The following is a 21,584-nucleotide window of genomic DNA, read 5'->3' on the forward strand; positions in this document are numbered from 1 at the left end:
TGAAACTTCCAAACAACTCTTGTGTTTTGTGGTGTTGTGGTGTTCAACAATGTTGTTGAATATTAAAACACTTTGGGGCTGATATCTTAACTTCACACAATTTGCAAAACAAAACATCACCATCGCTGCTGAAAATCTGCTCCCCAAATTCTAGAACAAGATACTGTAATTTCACACTCGCTGAACATCTACATTTAGGCATGTTGAAATCAGATTGCAGCTCTCATGTGACTCCATCACCTTGAACACACACATCCCTGAGTTGGGGAGTAAATAAGAAAAAGAAAACAAAACAGGCAAATTCTCACCTTTTTTCAGGCCTGGTCAGGGGAGAAGCCTTTGTTCCCATCTCCCCCCCCCTCTCTCTCTCCACACACACACACACACACACACACACACACACACACACACACACACACCCTCTGAGTTGGGGAGCGAAAAAGGGGGGGAGGAAGGCAAATTCTCACTTTATTTGCTGGCCCAAGTTTGCTGGGTTATCAGGAGGGTTGCCAATGACCACAGTAAGACCAAAATTAAGCAGAAATATGACAACACCTTTAAAAAGTCAAAATATGACTTTTCGGGCAAATTAAAAAGCATCTAATTCTCACCAGATTACTCTAAAACATGTTTTAACTTACTTATAAATTCAAATAAAGGTTCCAGAAAAAATATGACATGTCATAGAACTCCTCGCCCTATTAATCACCATCATAGCTTTGAATGGTTGGTGCCTGAATCATTCATTAAATGCGGTCTACCTGTAACTGTAGCTCTGTTGATTCCTCTTATTTGTGATTATGATTGTTGTATTGTGAGTTGCCTAGAGTCACATGATTGAAATGAGTGGCTGTATAAATTCAGTAAATAAATAAACGGGTATGAAGTATTTTCTTTAGCATTAGAATGCAGGTTATTTAGATTGAGGGTTTTTCTCTTTTGCAGAAGATCTTTGGGAAAGCCTGGAACATGCTAGCAGTAAACCTGTTGCTATTGTGATGAATACATGGACCAAGCAAATGGGTTTTCCACTGGTGTATGTGGAAGGGGAGCAGGTAGGCATATGATTTCTGACTTTAAACTCAGTTCAGGTAGAATACAAACCAATGATTTAATCTTCCAAGATTACAGGCATATTATGGTATAGAGCTTCCATTTTCTGTTTACTCAGTATCCCAGTTTCCATAGCAAAAAAAAAAAAAAGCACTTGGACCAATAGTACTTACCTATGGCTTTCAGGTCAGTCATCAGCAAGCCATATTTTGCAGATATTTGAAACAGTAGTTCCTCACTGTATTTTTCTGCTTATTGCAATGCAGGGTTCATTTATACAGAAATAATAGTTAACTTTTTTGAATTATGATTGAGGAAGATTTTTTATGACTTACTTTCTTTAAAATTGTGCTTAGAATTTATATTTGTAAGTTTTGATAAATTGATCAGATTTTCATAAACATGTGTGTCATTTAGCACATGACTGGAGACATCACCAACTTTGTGATAGTTTAGATGTGACAGAGACCAAAGTAGAAAAAATATATTTCTAATCAGCATGACTTTCCTGGTCATACAGTGTGAGTAGGCTATATATATAAAGCATATATTCAGATATTAAACTGTGATGAATACACTGTCCTGAGTAATTTCTGTAGAGATAGATGATAGGAATTTTATATGACTGCATATATCCTGCATTTAAAAAGACAAATAAGACTTATACAAACTGAGTATTATTTTTGTATTTTTGCATGGGTCTAGTCCATAATAAAGGTGAACAGATAATGCAGGTAGTGATCACTGAAGGCCAAATTCAGTTTTCCCTTCTTTTACGAAACATTGCTCCCATACAGTTCCAATGCTAACTTCATAGCCTAAACTCTAGGTATATTGAAAATGCAAACTGAACTTCTCAAAGATCAATGTGTACCAATCTCAGTGCTTTAGTCTGCTGCACTTACTTACATGGATTCATGGATCTTAAAACCCTTTGGCCCCACTAGGATCACTTCTTAATTAGAAAGTTACATTTATCTTGAAATATTGCAATATCATTTCCAGTATTTTAATATAGAAACAATTTATATTATAAGTATTTATAATTTTAATCTATCATCATAAATATTACAGAAACATTCCTTTCCTGCCTTTAAGCCCTTAGACTTAGAAAACAGTAATGGAAATAAGACAAAACATAAAAGTGAAATTAATACCATCTTAATACAGAGTTAGAAAATAAATGCTTTGTAGAATCTCTAAGCTCTTTTCTAATTAACCTTGTAGCTGGTTTCTTGTATACAGGTAGTCCTCGACTTACAACATTTCATTTAGTGACTTATGACCATTTGTCACACGACGGTTGCAGCATCCCCATGGTCATGTGATCAAAATTCAGACAGTTGACAACTGACTCACATTTATGACAGTTGCAGTGTTCCAGGATCATGTGATCGCCTTTTGCGACCTCCTGACAAGCAAAGCCAATGGGGAAACAGATTCACTTAACAACCATGTTACTAACTTAACAATTGCAATGATTCACTTAACAACTGTGGCAAGAAAGGTTGTAAAATGGGGCAAAACTCACTTAACAAATGTCTTGCTTAGCAACATAAATTTTGGGCTCAATTGTGGTTGCAAGTCGAGGACTACCTGTACTTAAATCTTACACATTTACTTCACATTGACTTTGTTAAATCTGTTCTGACCCAGCCTTAGCAAGTAATGATAAGCTGCTTACTCACGAGTAAACACAAACCCCTTTTCAAACAGGGTAGGAACAGTCTTTTATTCACGTGGATAAACAAAAAACCAAATGTAATTAGTCCCAACAGACCTGGTTCTGGCCTAGAAATCTGAATTGCTTGCTGTATCCTAAAAATGAACAGTTGTCTATGATAACCGGCCACTCCCAAACCCCTAGTATTTATTTCCCAGCAATGGAGGGGCTGGCTAGCGTCCATGTTTGTTTTTCCTTGAGAGCCGGTTTATTGTTTTCCTTTGCTCTCCTCTCCTTTCCTCTCTGCACATACACACATCTTCTCATCTAACTCCTTCTTGCTTAAAAGCTTGTGCTGACCAACTGGCCCCCATTTTCACCCGCATCTTTAATAAATCACTAGAGATGTGCTATGTTCCTTCATGCTTCAAATGCTCTACTATCATCCCTGTGCCAAAGAAACCCTCCATCAAGGAACTGAATGACTTCAGACCGGTTGCTCTAACATCTGTAGTTATGAAAACTTTTGAAAGGCTAGTGCTGGCCCACCTGAAAACTATCATGGATCCACTGCTTGACCCCTTGCAATTTGCCTACCGAGCAAATAGATCGACAGTTGATGCTGTTAATATGACTCTGCAATACATCCTACAACATCTTCAATCTCCAAAGACCTATGCAAGGGTCTTCTTTGTAGACTTCAGCTCAGCATTCAGTACCATCATTCCAGATATTCTTCTAACTAAACTAGCTAGCTACCTGTACTTGACCACACTTGTAAATGGATCATAAGCTTCCTAACAGACAGGAAGCAGCAGGTGAAGCTAGGCAAAATCACTGTGTGCTCTCTCCACTTCTCTCTATACACCAATGACTGCATCTCAAAAGATCCCTCTGTTAAAGTACTGAAGTTTGCAGATGATACAACAGTGATTGGTCTCATTAGAGACAACAATGAATCTGCATACAGACGGGAGGTTGAACAACTAGCCTTGTGGTACAACCAGAACAATCTTGAACTAAACACACTCAAAACTGTAGAAATGGTGGTAGATTTTAGGAGAAACCCTCCTATACTACCACCTCTTACAATACTAGACAACACAGTTGCAACAGTAGAGACCTTCAAGTTTCTAGGTTCCATCATATCTCAAGACTTAAAATGGACATCTAACATCAAAAACGTCATCAAAAAAGCACAACAAAGAATGTTCTTTCTGCGCCAACTCAGAAAGCTCAAACTGCCCAAGGAGCTGCTGATTCAGTTCTGCAGAGGAATTATTGAGTCTGTCATCTGTACCTCTATAACTGTCTGGTTTGGTTCTGCAACCAAACAAGACAGACACAGACTTCAGAGGATAATTAGAACTGCAGAAAAAACAATTGCTACCAACCTGCCTTCCATTGAGGACCTGTATACTGCACGAGTCAAAAAGCGCTGTGAAAATATCTACAGACCCCTCGCATCCTGGACATAAATTGTTTCAACTTCTACCCTCAAAACGACGCTATAGGGCACTGCACACCAGAACAACTAGACACAAGGACAGTTTTTTTCCTGAATGCCATCACTCTGTTAAACAACTAATTCCCACAACACTGTCAAATTATTTAGTAAGACTGTATTGCTATTATTCTTCTTATCCTTCCTATCTCCTCCCACTTATGATTATAACCATGTTGCTTGTATTTTTATGATTTATCTTGTTTTATTTGTTTCCTAGTATGATTTGATTGCTTATTAGTAACCTATGACTATCACTAAGTGTTGTATCTTATGATTCTTGATGAATGTATTTTTTTTCTTTTATGTACACTGAGAGCATATGCACCAAAGACAAATTCCTTGTGTGTCCAATCATACTTGGCCAATAAAGAATTCTATCTGGGTTGGGCCCCATCTGTTCCTCCCCCTCACTCAGCTCAGGCCCCGAAGACAGCTGCCTCTCCACCTGGGGGAAGACGGAAGGCCCCGGCTCTGCCTTTGTCTCTGATGCTGTTTCCTTATCAGAGCCTTCCAAAGGCTCGAAAGCCGGCCCAGGCTCTCCCTCCAACTCCTCCTTGTCTGACTCTGCTGCTAGCTCTGCTGGCAGCCAACAGGCCACAACAAAATCAGCCAATATATAATCCCAATGTCTGAAGACAAAAAAATAATTTCCTCTGATGCTTTCTAGAGATTTGAAGCTTGTCTGAATTTATGTTAAGGGGTTTCTACTTATGGTTCATGGTTAGTACTGGTTATGACCTATGGCATAGGGCTTGGTTGCTTGAGGGATCCTCCAGTTACTATCAGGACCCTAGAAGTGTTCCTTCTCTGTCATGGCACCTGCCCTCTGGGATCAGGTTCCCCTTGAGGTTTTGGTGGCATTCTGGAAGACCTTAAAGACTTGGCTGTTCTCCCAGGCTTTGGGCTAGGGTGGTTAGAGACCTTTGCTGGTAATATGATATGCTAGTTTTTGCTGAGTTTACCACCTTGTTTACTGTTTTATGTTCTAGTTCTGACTGTATATTTGTTGTCTTGTTTTTATGCTGTGAGCCACCAGAGTCAATTGGAGTTGGATGATGTCTAAGTAAACACACACACACACATATAAATGCATGCTGGTCTCCAGTCAGGGGCTTGGATGGGTTGCTCCACTGGATCGTGAAGACTTAGTCCCACAAATTGGTCTCTGAACAAGCCAACTGCCTGCTCGATGGCCGCAGTTTGGAGGTCTCTCTTGGTCAGCGTCAGCTTGATTGGCACTTTGGGGTGCCGTTCTCTGTGTCCAGACCCTTGGGTGACAGTTACTCCTGCTGGGAGTTCTTCCAGTTTTCCAACCCCCAGGTATCATTGAGGTCACTCTGTCTCTGGGGAGGGCTCCTGCTACCCTTCAGGGGATCGGGACAGAAGCGTTGCTTCCACATGCTGGGGTCAGCCTGGCCACACCGGGTTCTCCTCTGAACTGGCTGAGATTCCAGTTCTCCCTCCAGCTCAGGACTCTCACCGCTGCCTCTGCCTTCGATGTGGCATCTTCCCATTTTTCCATCTCCTCCTTTTCCCTGCTGGGAAAAGGCATGGTTGCACAATCCCTGTAGCAGGTTAATTCTCCGGGTGGATTGATAACACAGATCTGGCTTAATGTCACACCTGCCTCAACTTGAACCCTAAGCAAGAATGATCTACAACTGCATTTTATGAGAAAGATAGTCTTTACTAAAGATCAAATGTAGTACAGTAATGCAAAGCCAGATCTAAGGTTCGCGCGCCAAACTCCCAAGCATAATTCCCCCTTCCCAGGATCCTCTCCCCCAGTTAGTCAATTGTCCAATCATATTCAAACTAGATGTTGTTAGAACAGTCATCCTTGTTATGCGGCTACATTCCTTCACGAGCAGTTGTCCTTGAATTTGAGTCTCCTGCCAGTACAGTGAACTGTGGGATCCTCCTCCCCCCTCCTGTTCGGCTTCCCTGTCACTCATGGCAGACTGGCACCAAAGCAAAGGTGTAAGGTGAATGTGAGGTGGCAGTTCTGACAGATCACTATTTAAATATTTTTCACACATGCTATCTTAAATTCATGATCTGAGGACTGATTAGGGAACAGAGATCTTGTTAACAGATTAAGCCAATACCACAGTTTATTGTAATAAAGGTAAAGGTTCCCCTCACACATATGTGCTAGTCGTTCCTGACTCTAGGGGGCGGTGCTCATCTCCGTTTCAAAGCCGAAGAGCCAGCACTGTCCGAAGACCTCTCCGTGGTCATGTGGCCGGCATGACTAAATGCCAAAGGCACACGGAACGCTGTTACCTTCCCACCAAAGGTGGTCCCTATTTTTCTACTTGCATTTTTTATGTGCTTTCGAACTGCTAGGTTAGCAGAAGCTGGGACAAGTAACAGGAGCTCACCCCATTACGCGGCACTAGGGATATTATTGTAATAGATCAGACCAAATTAATACATTATTTAATTTCAACAAATTATGACTTTCTTTGACTTTGCAATGGTAGCCACTGATAACTCAGTCCTAGCCATCATATTTCAACCACAATACTGTGATGTAATACAGTATCATAAGAAAAGTTAATCTGTGACTGGGGCCAATCTGTTAGGAGTAGCAGATAAAGGTATGAAAGAATGGGGCAGTTGGGAAAATGGGGAGTGGGCAAAAAGATGTGGTTTGGCAAATTGTTAAAACAGACTTCACAAACCTATGATGCACTGTGAGGACAAGGAATTAAGTCCTCTGGATATACCATCTTAATTAGAAGTATTCTCAAGCCTCTCACTGCTATTTTGGCCTTTTGTTCTTTACTCCAGCAAGAAGATAACAAAGTGCTGAAGCTAGTCCAGAAGAAATTCTGTGCCAGTGGACCATATAGTGGTAAGACAATGGCTAATAGCAGGAGGAAGCAGCGTATTATATTGTACGTGACACCAACTATTCCACAAAACAGCCCTTGCACTGTCAGTTTGTGCAGGCAGGTGTCCTTTTTAGGTTTCAGGTGTTTGAAACAAACCATTAAGTCTGAAATTTTAATTTTTCATTGTAGTTTTTTGTGTGATCTTACATTCTGCACATTTTAATTAGAAAACCTGCACACTCTTTAAAATGACTTTACATAGCATTAATATTTCTTTGTGGTATCTGTGTGAAAGGCAGTAGAAATACAGTTCTGTGAAAAAGCATTTGTCCCTTTTGGGATTTTTGTATATCTTTACCAGTTAAAGTTGTTATAACTTCATGTGGAACCTACTGATATTTAAAGAGAGTAACACTGAGCTTTGGGGTTCTTTTTATTTATTTATAAGTAAAACCTTCCAAAATACAATATCCCAGTGTGAAAAAGTAATGGCTTCCCCTTGTTCTGTCAAACATTAAAAAAAATTCTAGCATTTTCCTGCAAGTGCAATGTCCTCTTTTTTTCAGATCAACCAAGTGTTGATCCATTGGTTACAAAAGGAAGTGACTGACTGGCTTGTCATCCAAGCCTGATGCTGTAGGTTAAGAGAGAGTGACTGACCCAAAGTCACCCGGCCAGCTTTCATGCCTAAGGTGGGACTAGAGCTCACAGTCTCCTGGTTTCTATCCTTGTCCCTTAACCACTAGACTAAACTGGCTTTTAGTCAATACAATCAAATGAAGGGACAGTTTTGTGACTACTTTATTAAACAGGGCTATTGATTGGATCATCCCTGCCCTCTAGAAGTATCCAGGAATGAACATTTTATTATAGCCCAAGACCAAATTGTAAAACTTAAACCTCGAACTACAAGATGGGTTGCATATAAATTTAATAAATAGATAAAATAATTAAATGCTATTTGAAAATGCAAGAAAATATCATTAATTAAGTAAATTACCTGCTTCTGTTGTTGAGTCAGAACACAGCAAAGCCTTATAACTTAGGCCTAGAATTTAACAATTGCGTAAGTGAGGGCACTTATTTATTTTTAAGGAAAAATTCTAAATAATCATTGGACTGAACGTGTTGACTGCTGGTGACTGCCCGGGCTAGTCCCTGCAGTTTTCAGAAGTGGTTTGCCATTGCCTGCTTCTTAGGGTTGAGAGAGAGTGACTGACCAAAAGTCACCCAGCTGGCTTTGTGTCTTAAGGCAGTATTAGAACTCACAGTCTCCCAGTGTCTAGGATAAATTGTATTATAAATTGTAATGGGTTGTAGTTTCCTTGATTCATTATAAAGTTGGTATAGGTATCAACAACTTTTTTGACAGAAATCTACAGAAATTTCTTTTGGGAGGGTGTGATCTAGAATCCATGTGATGAGAAATTGAATGTGATTTGAAGAGCTAAATTTCATAGTATTTTTAGAGAGCTCCACATTGATTTAATAACGTTTTAATTTTAATCAAATTTTTGAAAGACTATGATCTATATGCTCCCCAAATAGCAGAGAAACATCTCCCTATATTATTATACAATTTATTATTGATGCCTGTTTCCCTAAAATAAGTTACAAAATGGTTTCTAAAGTTCTGGTGATAGTTTTGAAATCTTAACCAAGGTACTCATTTTGTTAAAATCATGCTTTCTATCTGAATTCTGCAGGAGTGTATTAGACTATTTGTCCATAAGCAGAAATGCACGTGGTTCATGTAGCAAGGGAACAATCTCAAAACATACAAGCAAGTATGAATTTAAAAAAACACAGTCAGTGTTTTTAAACACTAAACCCCACAGAAATATTGTGGCAGGACCAGAATAAACAATTCCTTATTAATTTGAAGCAGTTCACTGTGGTAGAATGAACCCAAAAAAGTGATATGAGACACTAACCACCAATTACAGAAAGCAGTTATAGCAGTCAAAGGTGTTGCTTAGATTCAGCAGTTACTGAATCTAAGGGGGTTGTTACTTTTTCACACTAGTGCATTGCATGCTTATACTGTGTTTATGTAATAAATTAAAAAAAGCACCAAACTTTGGTGTCGTTTGTTCATTCAGGTTCCCTTAATGTATCAGTAGGATTCATATGAAACTCCAGTTACATTCATTGGCAAGTTATGCAAAAAGTCAGAAAATCTAGAAGGCATGAATACTTCTTCACTGAATAGTAGATATACAGTAGATGAACATCTAATATTAAGTAGATTTATCATTGCAATCATTCTGTTTATTATTGAAGACACCCAACCTTCAGTTTTATGGTTCTTGTCAGGCATGTAGTGGATAGAAAACGGAGTACTTAGTCACAGAGTTTGAAAGGGCCAGGGAACCTTCTGGAGGAATATATATTGCAAAACAGTGGCATCAACTCATGTAATCCAGGATGCAGTCATGGAATACTGTACCTGCAGTTGAGGAAAAGGCATTGAAAACAAATTACTTAGATGACTTGTACAAACAAGTTGAACCATAGGCTTCATATTAAAGCACAAAATGAAAAAATAAACCAGTAATTTGCCAATCTAGAATGGAGCTGGGTTTTAATTACTCTTCTGATGAAAATAGTGGCATTTGATTAGAGTTTGAGTTTGAAGGCAGTTCATTCAATTGATTTTTAAAGGGACATCTATTGAAAAGGAAGATCAACATACGCAATGTTTTGTTAGTTATGGTAGCACCTGCTGTATCAAAAGAAAAATGCACATTTTTATATGGAGATACTGCTTCTTTGCTCCAGTTGTGAATACAACTGAAATACCAGACAACTCCTACATTATTAGAATGTCATGGCTGTTCTAGAACATTATCTACTTGTTTTTTTAATTTGTTCCTACTTATTCTTTCTCAATGAAACTCAAATACTTTGGCCACCTAATGAGAAGGAAGGACTCACTGGAGAAGAGCCTAATGCTGGGAAAGATTGAGGGCAAAAGAAGAAGGGGACGACAGAGAACGAGGTGGCTGGCTGGAGTCACTGAAGCAGTAGGCGTGAGCTTAAATGGACTCCAGAGGATGGTAGAGGACAGGAAGGCCTGGAGGAATGTTGTCCATGGGGTTGCGATGGGTCGGACACGACTTTGCAACTAACAACAACATTCTTTCTCATTTGTTGTAGAGAACAAGAGTAATAGTTCATGTGAATATGTAAATATCTGTGTTCATTTAAATAACAGATTTGATTTATAGGTGACTGCCTGAGTCACCCTAATATACAGTTCCATTAGATCCAGAAAGCAACCTCAGTGTTATCATTCTTTGCATAAAATTTAAATTGTTAGATTACAAATTGTTTTAGGAAAAATATAGACCTTGAACAAATTTGTCTTTGCAGAATGATTGGATTTCCACTTTACAAATGTGCTGGGTGAAAACAGCTATGATTTTACTTCTTACTCTATAAATTGTCAAATATGTTTTTGGGGACTGGGCAGTGGACCATATCATGCCTTGTTTGTATCCTTGTCTTCTTTTATATAGGGGAAGATTACCCTCTATGGATGATTCCCATTACCATTTGTACAAGTGATGACCCAACCCATGCCAAAATGGAAGTATTAATGGACAAGCCTGAGTTAACTTTAGTTTTGAAAGATGTGAAGCCAGAGCAGTGGGTTAAGGTGAGTAGTTGTGAAAAGGGAGATCTTCCTCTCTAACTATATTTTTGATTGTCCAACCTACTGTCCTAAAATAGAATATGTTACTCTTCGTGGTCAGCTTCTTGATTAGTCAGGAGAATGGAGTTACATTTCTTTCAAATCTGCCTTGTTTTCTTAATGTAATGCCACCAAATACCCAAGCGCCCAAATACCAGGGCACTGGAATTGTTTCTTTCATATTCAGTTTGCAGACAGAATTATGTCAGCAGGATTTACTTGTATATGTCTTTAGTGTAAGCTTCCCATGTGAGTTTATTTTGCCCACTATTAGATGTTCAAATATTCCTATGATCTTGTAGAAAACCTGTTGCAACATTTTCATTGTTATTGGTATTAGGAAAGATACCTAATGACCATGCATGATGGAGCTGATTTTGTCTTGGTAATCCAGTTAAGGTTCCCTGTTTTAACAGTTTTTCAATGAAAATGACTTTCCATTGCAAATAGTTAAATGTGAGCATTCCTTACAGTTTTATTCATCTCTAAGTACTTAGTTCTCTTGTTTCATTGCTGAACTTCTTTCAGAAGAAGGTTCTTCTCCAAGAATTTGATATTAAGTCATTATCTTGCTGTAATTCTGTCAGAGATTATCACATTGTTGATAATCTGAACAATTGTCCTTGACTTCCCCACTTCCAATATTTGATTTCTAAGAGTAGATTTTTCAATGCCTGTTGTTTAGTCAGTCTCAAACTAGAGTTTTGTAAAAGTTAATTTATTCTACTATATACAGTAATTTATATGTCCATTTCAAAACAGTAATAGTATGTCATAAATAAATGCCTTGCCTCTGACCCAGAGCTGGAAGCAGGGGGGCTGGACAAGCCAGCCCCCAAGGTCCACCCTAGCCCAATAACCCCTCCTTACCTTAGCCACGCCCCGGGGGTACTTAAGGGTCAGCCATGCGGTCCTGCTGCAGTTCCAGACTTGTACCTGTAACGATAAGATGTATGATCAATAAACAATAATTGATTTACTAAGAACTTGTCTATGGAGTTATTGGGCACGATCCTCGAACACAATTAACAATATGGTAGCAGAGGATGGTTGGATAGCCCAATCCTGATACTCCACAGCATGCAAGGGACCACGACAGACAGGGTGAATACCAGAGCATTCACCAAGAAGATGGCAGAACGACCTGCTCAACCCGAAACCACGCAAGGAGAGGCACCCGAGACGAGCGGCCTACTCCACCACCCATCCACCCCGGCCAGGAGCAACGAGGGGTGGACGAAGCACGAAACCTCAAAGGAAGAGACGCACGACCTAAAAGGAAAACTCCTCGAGCTGATAGATTTGTCGCAAAGCAACAACGACCTCATCGCGGAACTCCGAAGCCTGATCAAAGGCTGCGAAGCAGCGAGTGAGGAAGATGAGGACGAATCCGATTACAGCGAAGGAGACCCGGTAAGGGAAAATTTCCCCCACCAAAAACCTACCGCAAAGGCCGAAGGAGGCTTCGCGCCCTTTTCACGGCGGCCATCTTGGAAGACGGCGTCATCAAAAATGGCCGACCATCCACCAATAGACTCCCGAGATTTAAATTCCATGGCGGGAATCGGGGCCTACTCAAAAACTACCGACCAAAAATATCACAAAAAACACAAAAGCCCAAAACCCAAACCTACGGACTCGCCTACCGAGCCCGAGGTCAATAAAGCCATCGAACTAATCGCCGCGGCCCTAGGGGACAAGGTGAAAATACCAACCGTACACCCCGGTGCCAGGCCGAAAAACAAAAGGGACCCCAGCGCGACGTGGGCCGGCGCCGACGCCCACCCCGGGAAGGCAGCCACCATCGCGTGGACCCAGGACCACCCAGAGCCCCTAAGGGACCCACCCGCAAAAACGGGACACCAAGGGCGATGGGACTACTCACCGGACCGACGACCGGGACCAGATCCGTGGACCGCGAGGCCATCCGCTGGCAGGGGACGTCCATCGGCGGGCAGGGGGCTCGGCCCGACACCCACAGGCGGCATCCGCACGAGACCGGGCCACCCGGGACCATTCGCGGCCCCAACGGGACTCCCAGCACCCACCGGCGATCCTCACCGCTTCCCGAGACTCCAGGCGACGATCCGCGACGATCCCGAGCAAACAAGGCCGACCGGAGAAGAACTGAAGGCCCATCCGGAAGATTGGGGCCTTCACCCGGGAGCAGCATGGACGAGCTCCTCACTCCATGGCGACTGGGGAGAAATGAACCTCACGCATGCGCAACACGCCCCTGTAGAAGAAACAGAACAGAACATAGAGCTACACCGACGCAGACACATAGAGACAAGTCAGTTCAGACTTGCCACAGTCGTCCCTCTGCCTTATTGCGAGTATCCTTACGTGAGAAACCATGGACAGCGACATAATGTGAGTAATTTAACTTACAATTCAGGGACTTTGCCCAGTGACTTTCCCAATCTGAGGCTAGATGGGGAGAATTTCCTGGACTGGAATCAACAACTCCAGGCCACCCTGCTTAAGGAAGACCTATTATCTATGGTTACAGACCCCCCAGAAAAACCCTGGACTTTTGAGTTAGATTGCATTCATCACAAAGCTTACTGTATTGTAATTGCAAGCATTACCCCCAGCATTTACCCCAGTATTAGGCACCACCTGACTGCGTTAGAAATAATACAGAGAATGCACAAATTGTTTTACTGCCAAAGCGTTGCCAGCACCACCAGGCTCTCCAGGGAATTTTATGCCACCAAACTCAAGGCAGGGACACCCATGAGCGAGCATTTACTATCCCTAAATAATACTAGGGCCCAGCTGACACAAAGGGGGGAGGTCATAAGCGAGAGGACCATGATAAGTATCATAGTAAATTCCCTAGACCCCAGTTGGGACACCTTCATTACGCAGATAGACAACCTAGGGACAGGGAGGCTCTCACTGGACTTACTAACAAGCAAACTAATATCAGAGGACTGCATCAGAAAGGACCGCTCCCTAAGCCGCAGGGAGCAAAGACCTAGCAGAAAGGTTGAACCACAGGGCAGGAGCCACAGCAACACAGAGTGTTATATATGTGGGTCAAGAAACCATTACAAAAGGGACTGCCCCAAAAATACAGGAGACAGAATACATAGAAGAGATAGGCCAGAGCAAAGGGCAAGACACACTAGCGGACGCTCACCAGAGGCCAGACACAGGCGTAGGGATTCCCCTAGCCCCAGGGACAGGAGAGACCACAGGGACAGTTCCAGGGAGAGCCACACTGGATCACTGTATGGCATAGGGGACCAAGTGCGACACATAGGCCAAGACAAGGAGGAGGGCACGTGGCTACTGGACTCAGGAGCCACAAACCACACCACACATGATCGCAATCTACTAACCTCCTTTACAGGAGAAAGCTTCGTAGTGAAAGTGGCTAACCAGAATAACGTGCAAGTAACCGGCAAAGGTAACGCGTACGTGCCAGGAATAGGTGAGGTACAGGGAGTACTCCTAGTGCCAAACATACCATATAATATCCTTGCCACCCTAAAACTGAGCAAGGATAACAATGTAGAGGTGACTTTCAAAGAAGGAAAGGCACAGGTAACCAGAGGGGGTAAAAGGATAGGGAAAGTAGTAGTCAGTGGGGAACTACCATTCTTCCACCCAACCAAGGACAAACAGCCAGAAGTAAACAATCACCGAGGGGTTAGACCCAGTAGCACAGACAACGCAAGTAAGGAAGTAGAGGGGGTTAAGCACACACACACCACCGATGAACCCAGTGAACAGGGGGCACCCAGGAAGGAGAAACCAGCAATAGGAAAACCGATGCATGACAACTGTGCCCACCTATTACACAGAAAACTAGGACACATTAGTTTTCCCGTAGTGCAGAAAATGTTGGAATGCTCTGAAGGTGTAAAAATAAAGGATTGTGAGAACTATCTCGAGTGTTCTATTTGTAAGGGCTCCAAATTAAAAACCAAACCAAGACCCAAAAAATCAGTACGCACAACTAATTCGATTTTTCAACTTGTACATATGGACCTAGTGGGACCACTAAGGCCCTCCATCAAGTATAGGAAAAGGTACTTCCTGACCATAGTGGATGACTTCAGCCGCTATGGCTTCGTGTACACCCTGAAACACAAAAATGAGGTATTCCAAAAATTTAAGGAATTCTATGCGAGGGTGGAGACACAGCACAACACCAAAATCAGGCAAATAATGACAGACCGGGGGTCTGAATTCTTATCAAGCGACTTCTCGCGATGGCTGAAAGCACGCGGGATGGTCCATTACACGACTTCTCCGTTTTCCGCCTTTCAAAATGGCGTGGCAGAACGAAAAAACGGAACGCTACAGACCATGATGAGGTGCGCGCTGGATGATGCCGGCCTAGGGCAGCATTTCTGGTCTGAAGCACTCATTTATTCGAATTATACCCTAAATAGACTATGGTCCAGCGTACTGAATAAAACTCCATACGAGTTAATGTACCAAAGGAAACCACAGGTATCACACTTACACATATTCGGGGTCACAGCAGATGTGCACATCCCCAAGCAACTCAGGCGTAAGGGGGACAGGGTATCCAGGAGGCTGAGGTTCATGGGCTATGAGCCGGGGACGAAGGGATACAGGTTCATAGACAACAGCAACAATTTCGTAATATCACGAACAGCTGTTTTTCACGAAAACACCAACTGGTCCAAAATACACCTCAACGAGGTGTCCCTTAACAAGGACGGACCAGGGGATGATCAAACGGAGATAAAACACCAAGCAGGAAGGGACACTGAACAGGCAAAGAACAAACCCAAGGGGCAGGAAATACCAGTGAAGGGATGGAAGGAAAACCACCCGCACATTAAAGTGGACTCACTCACTGAGAAAGAAGCTAGGTACATGCATGACACAGAGACACCTCCTGACAGACCAGTCAGGGCAAACAGGGGCAAAAGGCCAGAAAGGTTGGGGGACTACATACTATCCCTACACACTAACCAACTAACCCCCAACACATACGAGGACGTACTGGGGTTACCGGATGAGGAGAGAGAGAAATGGGAACAAGCCATGGAAAGGGAAATGGACAGCCTGAGGGGACTAAACGTATACACTCCCTCCAAAGTCCCAACAGGAAAGACAACCATAGGCACTAGGTGGGTCTACAAAGTCAAGACACTAGAGGGAAACAAAGCGCTCTACAAAGCGAGACTGGTGGCACAGGGGTTCGCACAGAAATACCCTGATGACTACACGGAAACGTACTCCCCCACGGTCAGGGCCGAGAGCGTGAAGTGTGCACTCGTAATCGCATCACTGCTAGGGCTAGAAGTGCACCAGTTCGACGTGCAAACCGCTTACCTGCACGCTGAACTCGACAAAGAGATATACGTGAGAGCGCCACCCAGCCAAAGCACCAAAAAGGGAGAAACCTGGATTTTAAACCGAAGCTTGTATGGACTCAAACAATCAGGGAAACGTTGGTATGAGTGCCTATCCAAGACATTAAAATCCATGGGGTTCTCAGCCACTTCAGCCGACAACTGCTTCTTCACCAAGAAGTCAGACAACTCCCTCGAATATGTTTTGATATACGTAGACGATATATTGTATATCGGTGATCAAGCCAGCAAATGTAATAACTTCGCCAATGAACTAGGAAAACATTTTACACTAAAAGTATTGGGCAAGGTAGACAAATACTTGGGGGTGCAGATCACGAAAACAAGCAAGGGCTTTCAACTGTCACAGAAGGATAAAATTTTGGAACTAGTTCATAAATGCAACATGGCAAGCGCCAAGGGGTGTGAAACGCCAATGCAACCAGATTTCTTAAAGGACATGTATAATGAGGCTGAGGCGTTCAAGGACAACACATTATACAGATCCACCATAGGCTCCCTACTATACATTGCAAACTGGACCAGGCCAGACATCGCCCTGCCAGTTAACTTGCTGTCAAGACATGTGGGTAAGCCCACTGTGTACCACTGGGAGGCCATCAAAAGGGTATTAAGGTATCTAAAGCAAACCTCCGAGGCTTGCCTGTCATTAGAGCCCGAGAACACCACAACACCCACACTCACGTGTTACGCTGACGCTGACTGGGCTGGGGACGTAAAGTGCAGAAGGAGTACCTCAGGTTACATATTTTTTCTGAACAACAGCCCAGTTCATTGGTATACAGGCAAGCAAGACTTGGTAGCCACATCCACCACGGAGGCCGAATATATCTGCTTGTCCAAAGCCGCCAACAACCTGGTCTGGTTTGATGACCTGCTCGCTGACATATGGGCCGAGCCAAGCTACCCCATCATCATGCACGAGGACAACAAAGCTGCCATGGAAATATCTAAGGCTGAAGCGGTGGGTCAAAGGTCGAGGCATATCGACATAAAGTACAAGCACGTTAGACAGTTCGTGAACATAGGATTTGTGAAGGTTATACACTGTGACACGGAAGAGCAGACAGCAGACATTCTAACAAAGCCATTGCAAAATAAACAACACACGTATCTCACATCAAAATTAGGCGTCCTACTGAAAAGGACACCTCAGGTACACACCACGCAAAAACATCTCGGCCAGGCATTTAGAGGGGGTTTTGTCATAAATAAATGCCTTGCCTCTGACCCAGAGCTGGAAGCAGGGGGGCTGGACAAGCCAGCCCCCAAGGTCCACCCTAGCCCAATAACCCCTCCTTACCTTAGCCACGCCCCGGGGGTACTTAAGGGTCAGCCATGCGGTCCTGCTGCAGTTCCAGACTTGTACCTGTAACGATAAGATGTATGATCAATAAACAATAATTGATTTACTAAGAACTTGTCTATGGAGTTATTGGGCACGATCCTCGAACACAATTAACAATAGTAGTTCTGTATTCTAGTACTATTGTTTTCTTTGATATGCTACATTAAGTAATCCAGTATCCTTCACTTGGGTTAAATGATACAGGTCTGGAAAATAGGTTACAGTCCACATCATTTTGATTGCATAAGAGAAGTTATCATCACTTTGTTTACCCAAGTTAGGAAGAGGAAAACAATTATTGGCACATTTGATAGATAAGATGCTGGTCACAGTGTTACTGAAGGAAATGTCAATTGCTATCAAAATTGGGAGTCTTTAGTTGTACATCTCAATATTACTGTCCCTTTCTATTAACAGATGAGGTCACAGATAATTCTGGGAGGACATACAGTATGTCAGTATTCTCCAGTGACTTCATGTGATAATTTCCTGAATGTAGGCTTAAGGCTCAGTTTTTCCCAGATCATTTTGAAACTTAAATCTTACTGAATTTGGCAAATCATAGTCCCACCACTCTGACTCAGTTTGCAAGTTTGTCAGAGAAAATAAACACAAAAAATATGTAACATACAATAAATTTTAAATAGTTCAATATTAGCAGCTATCTTTAGATACAAACCATATACAGAATCAGTAAAGGATGATGTGGCCTAAAAGTTAATAGGCCATAAACAAGATTCTGTTAAAAAGGAATAAGTTGCAAATGTTCCTCTTCATTCATTAAGATAAAAGAGAGGCCACATGAGGGAGTTGCATTGGATCTTGGGTTTGGAGAGCCTCCTGATTTTGTCAAGGAATTTGAAAAAATAATAGTCTCCACTTACTTTTGTAGGATATACATCCTTTTCCATAGTTGTTGTCAATAATAACAATGAGTTAGTTGGAAAATTGTCAGCTTCGAATAAAAGAACCTTCATTTTGCTTTTGTTCTTGCTGGAACAATTCCACTGTGATGACACCCCCGGACGCTTCCCCAGATGCTAGTTCAGAGGAGGATGAGCCGGTCCCAGGCATGTCAGGAGGAGAGGCAACCGAAGGCTACGAGTCAGGAGTGGAGGGGCTGAGCACAGGGGAGCGACCAGACGAGCAGCCGGCTGAGCTAGGGACAGGAGAGGCACAGCTGCAGCTGGGAAGCCCAGAGGGTTTGGGTAGAGAGGGCACACAGCTGCAGCTGGTCAGTGGAGATGAAGAACTGCCTCCTCCTCCTGATCCTGAGGGCTGAGAGGAGGCGGGCACAAGGTCCTTCAGGGTACTTGCGAGGCAGGAGCCTTGAGTCTCTTGATGGGCTGAAGGAGAATGAAACGATACAGGGAACAACATGTTTGTTTCCTTGCTGTGTGTTCTTCAGCCATCATGATTCTTGCCTTGAACTTTGGATCGTGTCTCTGGAACTCTGGACTTGCCTTGTGGACTTGCCTTGTCTTTGCGCTGTGGACTGGTGCTGGTTTCTTTTGAGTAGCCATTTGAACTCATTGGGGGTGTGCTGGAGCTGGCAAAGGGAATTGCTGGGGTATACTAATTCAGGCTTGGAAGCCTTAATAAAGACTCCTAACACCCATGGTGTGTGTATGTGTCACAGTTAGTTCTCAGCCACATTTTCCCCAGGAGGAGTGCCCTTTTTATTGGACATTATGGAGCAACTACGGGCCGACAACTCCCAGCTGACCCAGCAGGTAACTTTCCTTTCCACCCAGTTTCAGGTGAAAAACGTGCAAAAGCTATTGGGGTTTGCAAACTACTATAGGATGTTTATTCCACACTTCATGGTGCTGACCACCCCCTTGACCTGCTTGCTTCGAAAGGGGGTAAAGTTCATGTGGGGCCCAATGGAGCAGGAAGCTTTTGTGGCCCTCAAGATGGCCTTTGCAACAGATACCATCCTCCAGCACCCATACCTATCATGGCCGTTTGTGATTGAGACTGACACTTTGGACATTGTGGTTGGAGCGGTGCTCTTCCCCTGCATCAGGGGTGAAATCCAATTTTTTTCCCTACCGGTTCTGTGGGCGTGGCTTGGTGCGCGTGGCAGGGGAAGGATATTGCAAAATCTCCATTCCCATCCCACTCCAGAGGAAGGATACTGCAAAATCTCCATTCCCACCCCTCCTGGGAGAAAGATACCGCAAAATCCCCATTCCCTCCCCACGCCTGGGGGAAGGATATTGCAAAATCTCCATTCCCACCCCACTCTGCGGCCAGCCAGAGGTGATATTTGCTGGTTCTCCGAACTACTCAAAATTTCCGCTACTGGTTCTCCAGAACCTGCTGGATTTCACCCCTGCCCTGCGTGTATTATTTGCGCAAGTTAAATGTTGTGGAATGCAATTACACTATTTGGGACAAAATTGTTGGCAGTGAAGGTGGCCTTTGAGGTCTAGCAGCACCATCTGGAAGGAGTCCATTACCAAATCAAGGTGCGAACTGATTGCCGGAACCTAGAACACTTGAAGACTGCTCGAAAGCTTAGTCAGTGGCAGATTGGGTGGTCCTTGTTTTTTGCCTGGGCCAGCACCATGGACTTTACAACACACTTACAGTGGCAGTGAGCATGGCAGGGAGGAAGAACACACTGCTACAACCACCACAGAAATCAATACAAAATGCACAGAAGTCTGCAAAGAGATTGCAGACGGCAAGTCCTGCTCCAAAATCTGTTTAGTCAGAGTCTACCCAGCAGGCCAAAGAGACAAAGCCATTAAGCTTTATGCTATTCTAGATGACCAAAGTAACAGGTCTTTAGCCAGCTCAGCCTTCTTTGATGCCTTTGGCATTAAAGGCCCCAGCACTCCATATTTTTAAAAACTTGCGCAGGAATTGTGGAGATGGTGAGGAGAAGAGCATCTGGTTACCAAGTCGAGTCAGTAGATGGGAAAACATGCCTGACTTTACCAACTCTTATCGAATGCAACCAGATCCCTGACCATAGATATGAAATCCCTACACCAGATGCAGCGATTCATCACCCACATTTGAACCGCATAGCGCATCTGATACCAGAGCTCGATCCTCAGGCTCAGATAGTCTTGCTCCTAGGGAGAGATATTTTACGAATCCACAAGGCAAGAGCTCAGATCACTGGTCCCCACAATGCTCCCTACGCTCAGAAATTAGACCTAGGGTGGGTCATTATAGGAGATGTCTGTTTAGGAAGCATGCACAAACCAACTTCTGTTAGCAGCATGCTGACACGCACATTAGGGAACAGACATACTTCTATTTTTCAGCCAAGCCACAACCAATTCCTCTTACAGGAATCATCGCATGTCACCCATTTGCCTTGTCCCTTCACAGGCTCCTTTAGTGACAACCTCGCCTGTGACAGTGACCAAGGTCATTTAAGGTGCACAGTCTTCCAAAAGATGGAAGATGACAATCAGGTGGCAACATCTACTGAGGACAAACTCCCTTTAGGAAATACAGAGCAGGGATTAGTCAAAGAAGATAGTGACAACCGGATCACCCCTCTTCCCTTCAGACCACAGAGACACTGCCTACCTAACAACAAAGAATGAGCTGTAGCCTGCTCCTTGCCACAGTCTCCAGAGTCCATCTATGCCATTCATATCTCAGAACCTGTGGACAACACCATAACTCAAACGGCGCAGCAGCCTATAGCCACACCACAAACAACAGCAAGCTTCAAAGAGCAATTGAACCAGTCTTCTGCAGTGTCTTCCATGGTATTTATTCAAAAGGAACTTCCATTCGGTCAGTCACAGGAGGATCCTGACACAAGGTGTGGAACAAATACATCAGAGACTGTTGCATCCTCACAACAAACTGGTTTCCTTGTTTCAGAGGCGGGTCCCCCCAGCAAATATGCCAAAGATTTAGTTTCATCCGTCCAAACCAAACACAGAGAAAGAAAGACCAGTTCACAGAAGGGCAAATCTCCTGATCTGCATCTGCTAATGAACGTGGCTTGCAAGCAGGAACATTTTCTGAAGGAAGAATGTTCAACATCTCATGAATGGAGATCCTTCATCCAACGCAGAATCTGAAGGCAGCCTCACAGTAACAGAAGCAGCGACGTGCCAGCCTCAAAGCCAA

The 21,584-nt window shown here is 43.2% G+C and overlaps 1 protein-coding gene across 1 annotated transcript in view; it reads left to right on the top strand.

Annotated features, from left to right (window-relative positions):
* The window catches only part of NPEPPS (aminopeptidase puromycin sensitive), a 398,753-nt gene that overhangs the window by 376,003 nt on the left and 1,166 nt on the right, over positions 1-21,584 (top strand). Inside the window, exons 12-14 of the mRNA XM_070944668.1 lie at positions 946-1,059; positions 7,024-7,083; positions 10,585-10,724. Coding sequence (XP_070800769.1) covers positions 946-1,059; positions 7,024-7,083; positions 10,585-10,724 — 314 coding nt within the window. The remainder of the gene's footprint in view (positions 1-945; positions 1,060-7,023; positions 7,084-10,584; positions 10,725-21,584) is intronic.

This window comes from Pituophis catenifer, unplaced genomic scaffold (assembly GCF_029215685.1).
Source record: "Pituophis catenifer annectens isolate HBS135680 unplaced genomic scaffold, rPitCat1.0.hap2 SCAF_5, whole genome shotgun sequence".
In the NCBI taxonomy this organism is placed as follows: Eukaryota; Metazoa; Chordata; class Lepidosauria; order Squamata; family Colubridae; genus Pituophis; species Pituophis catenifer.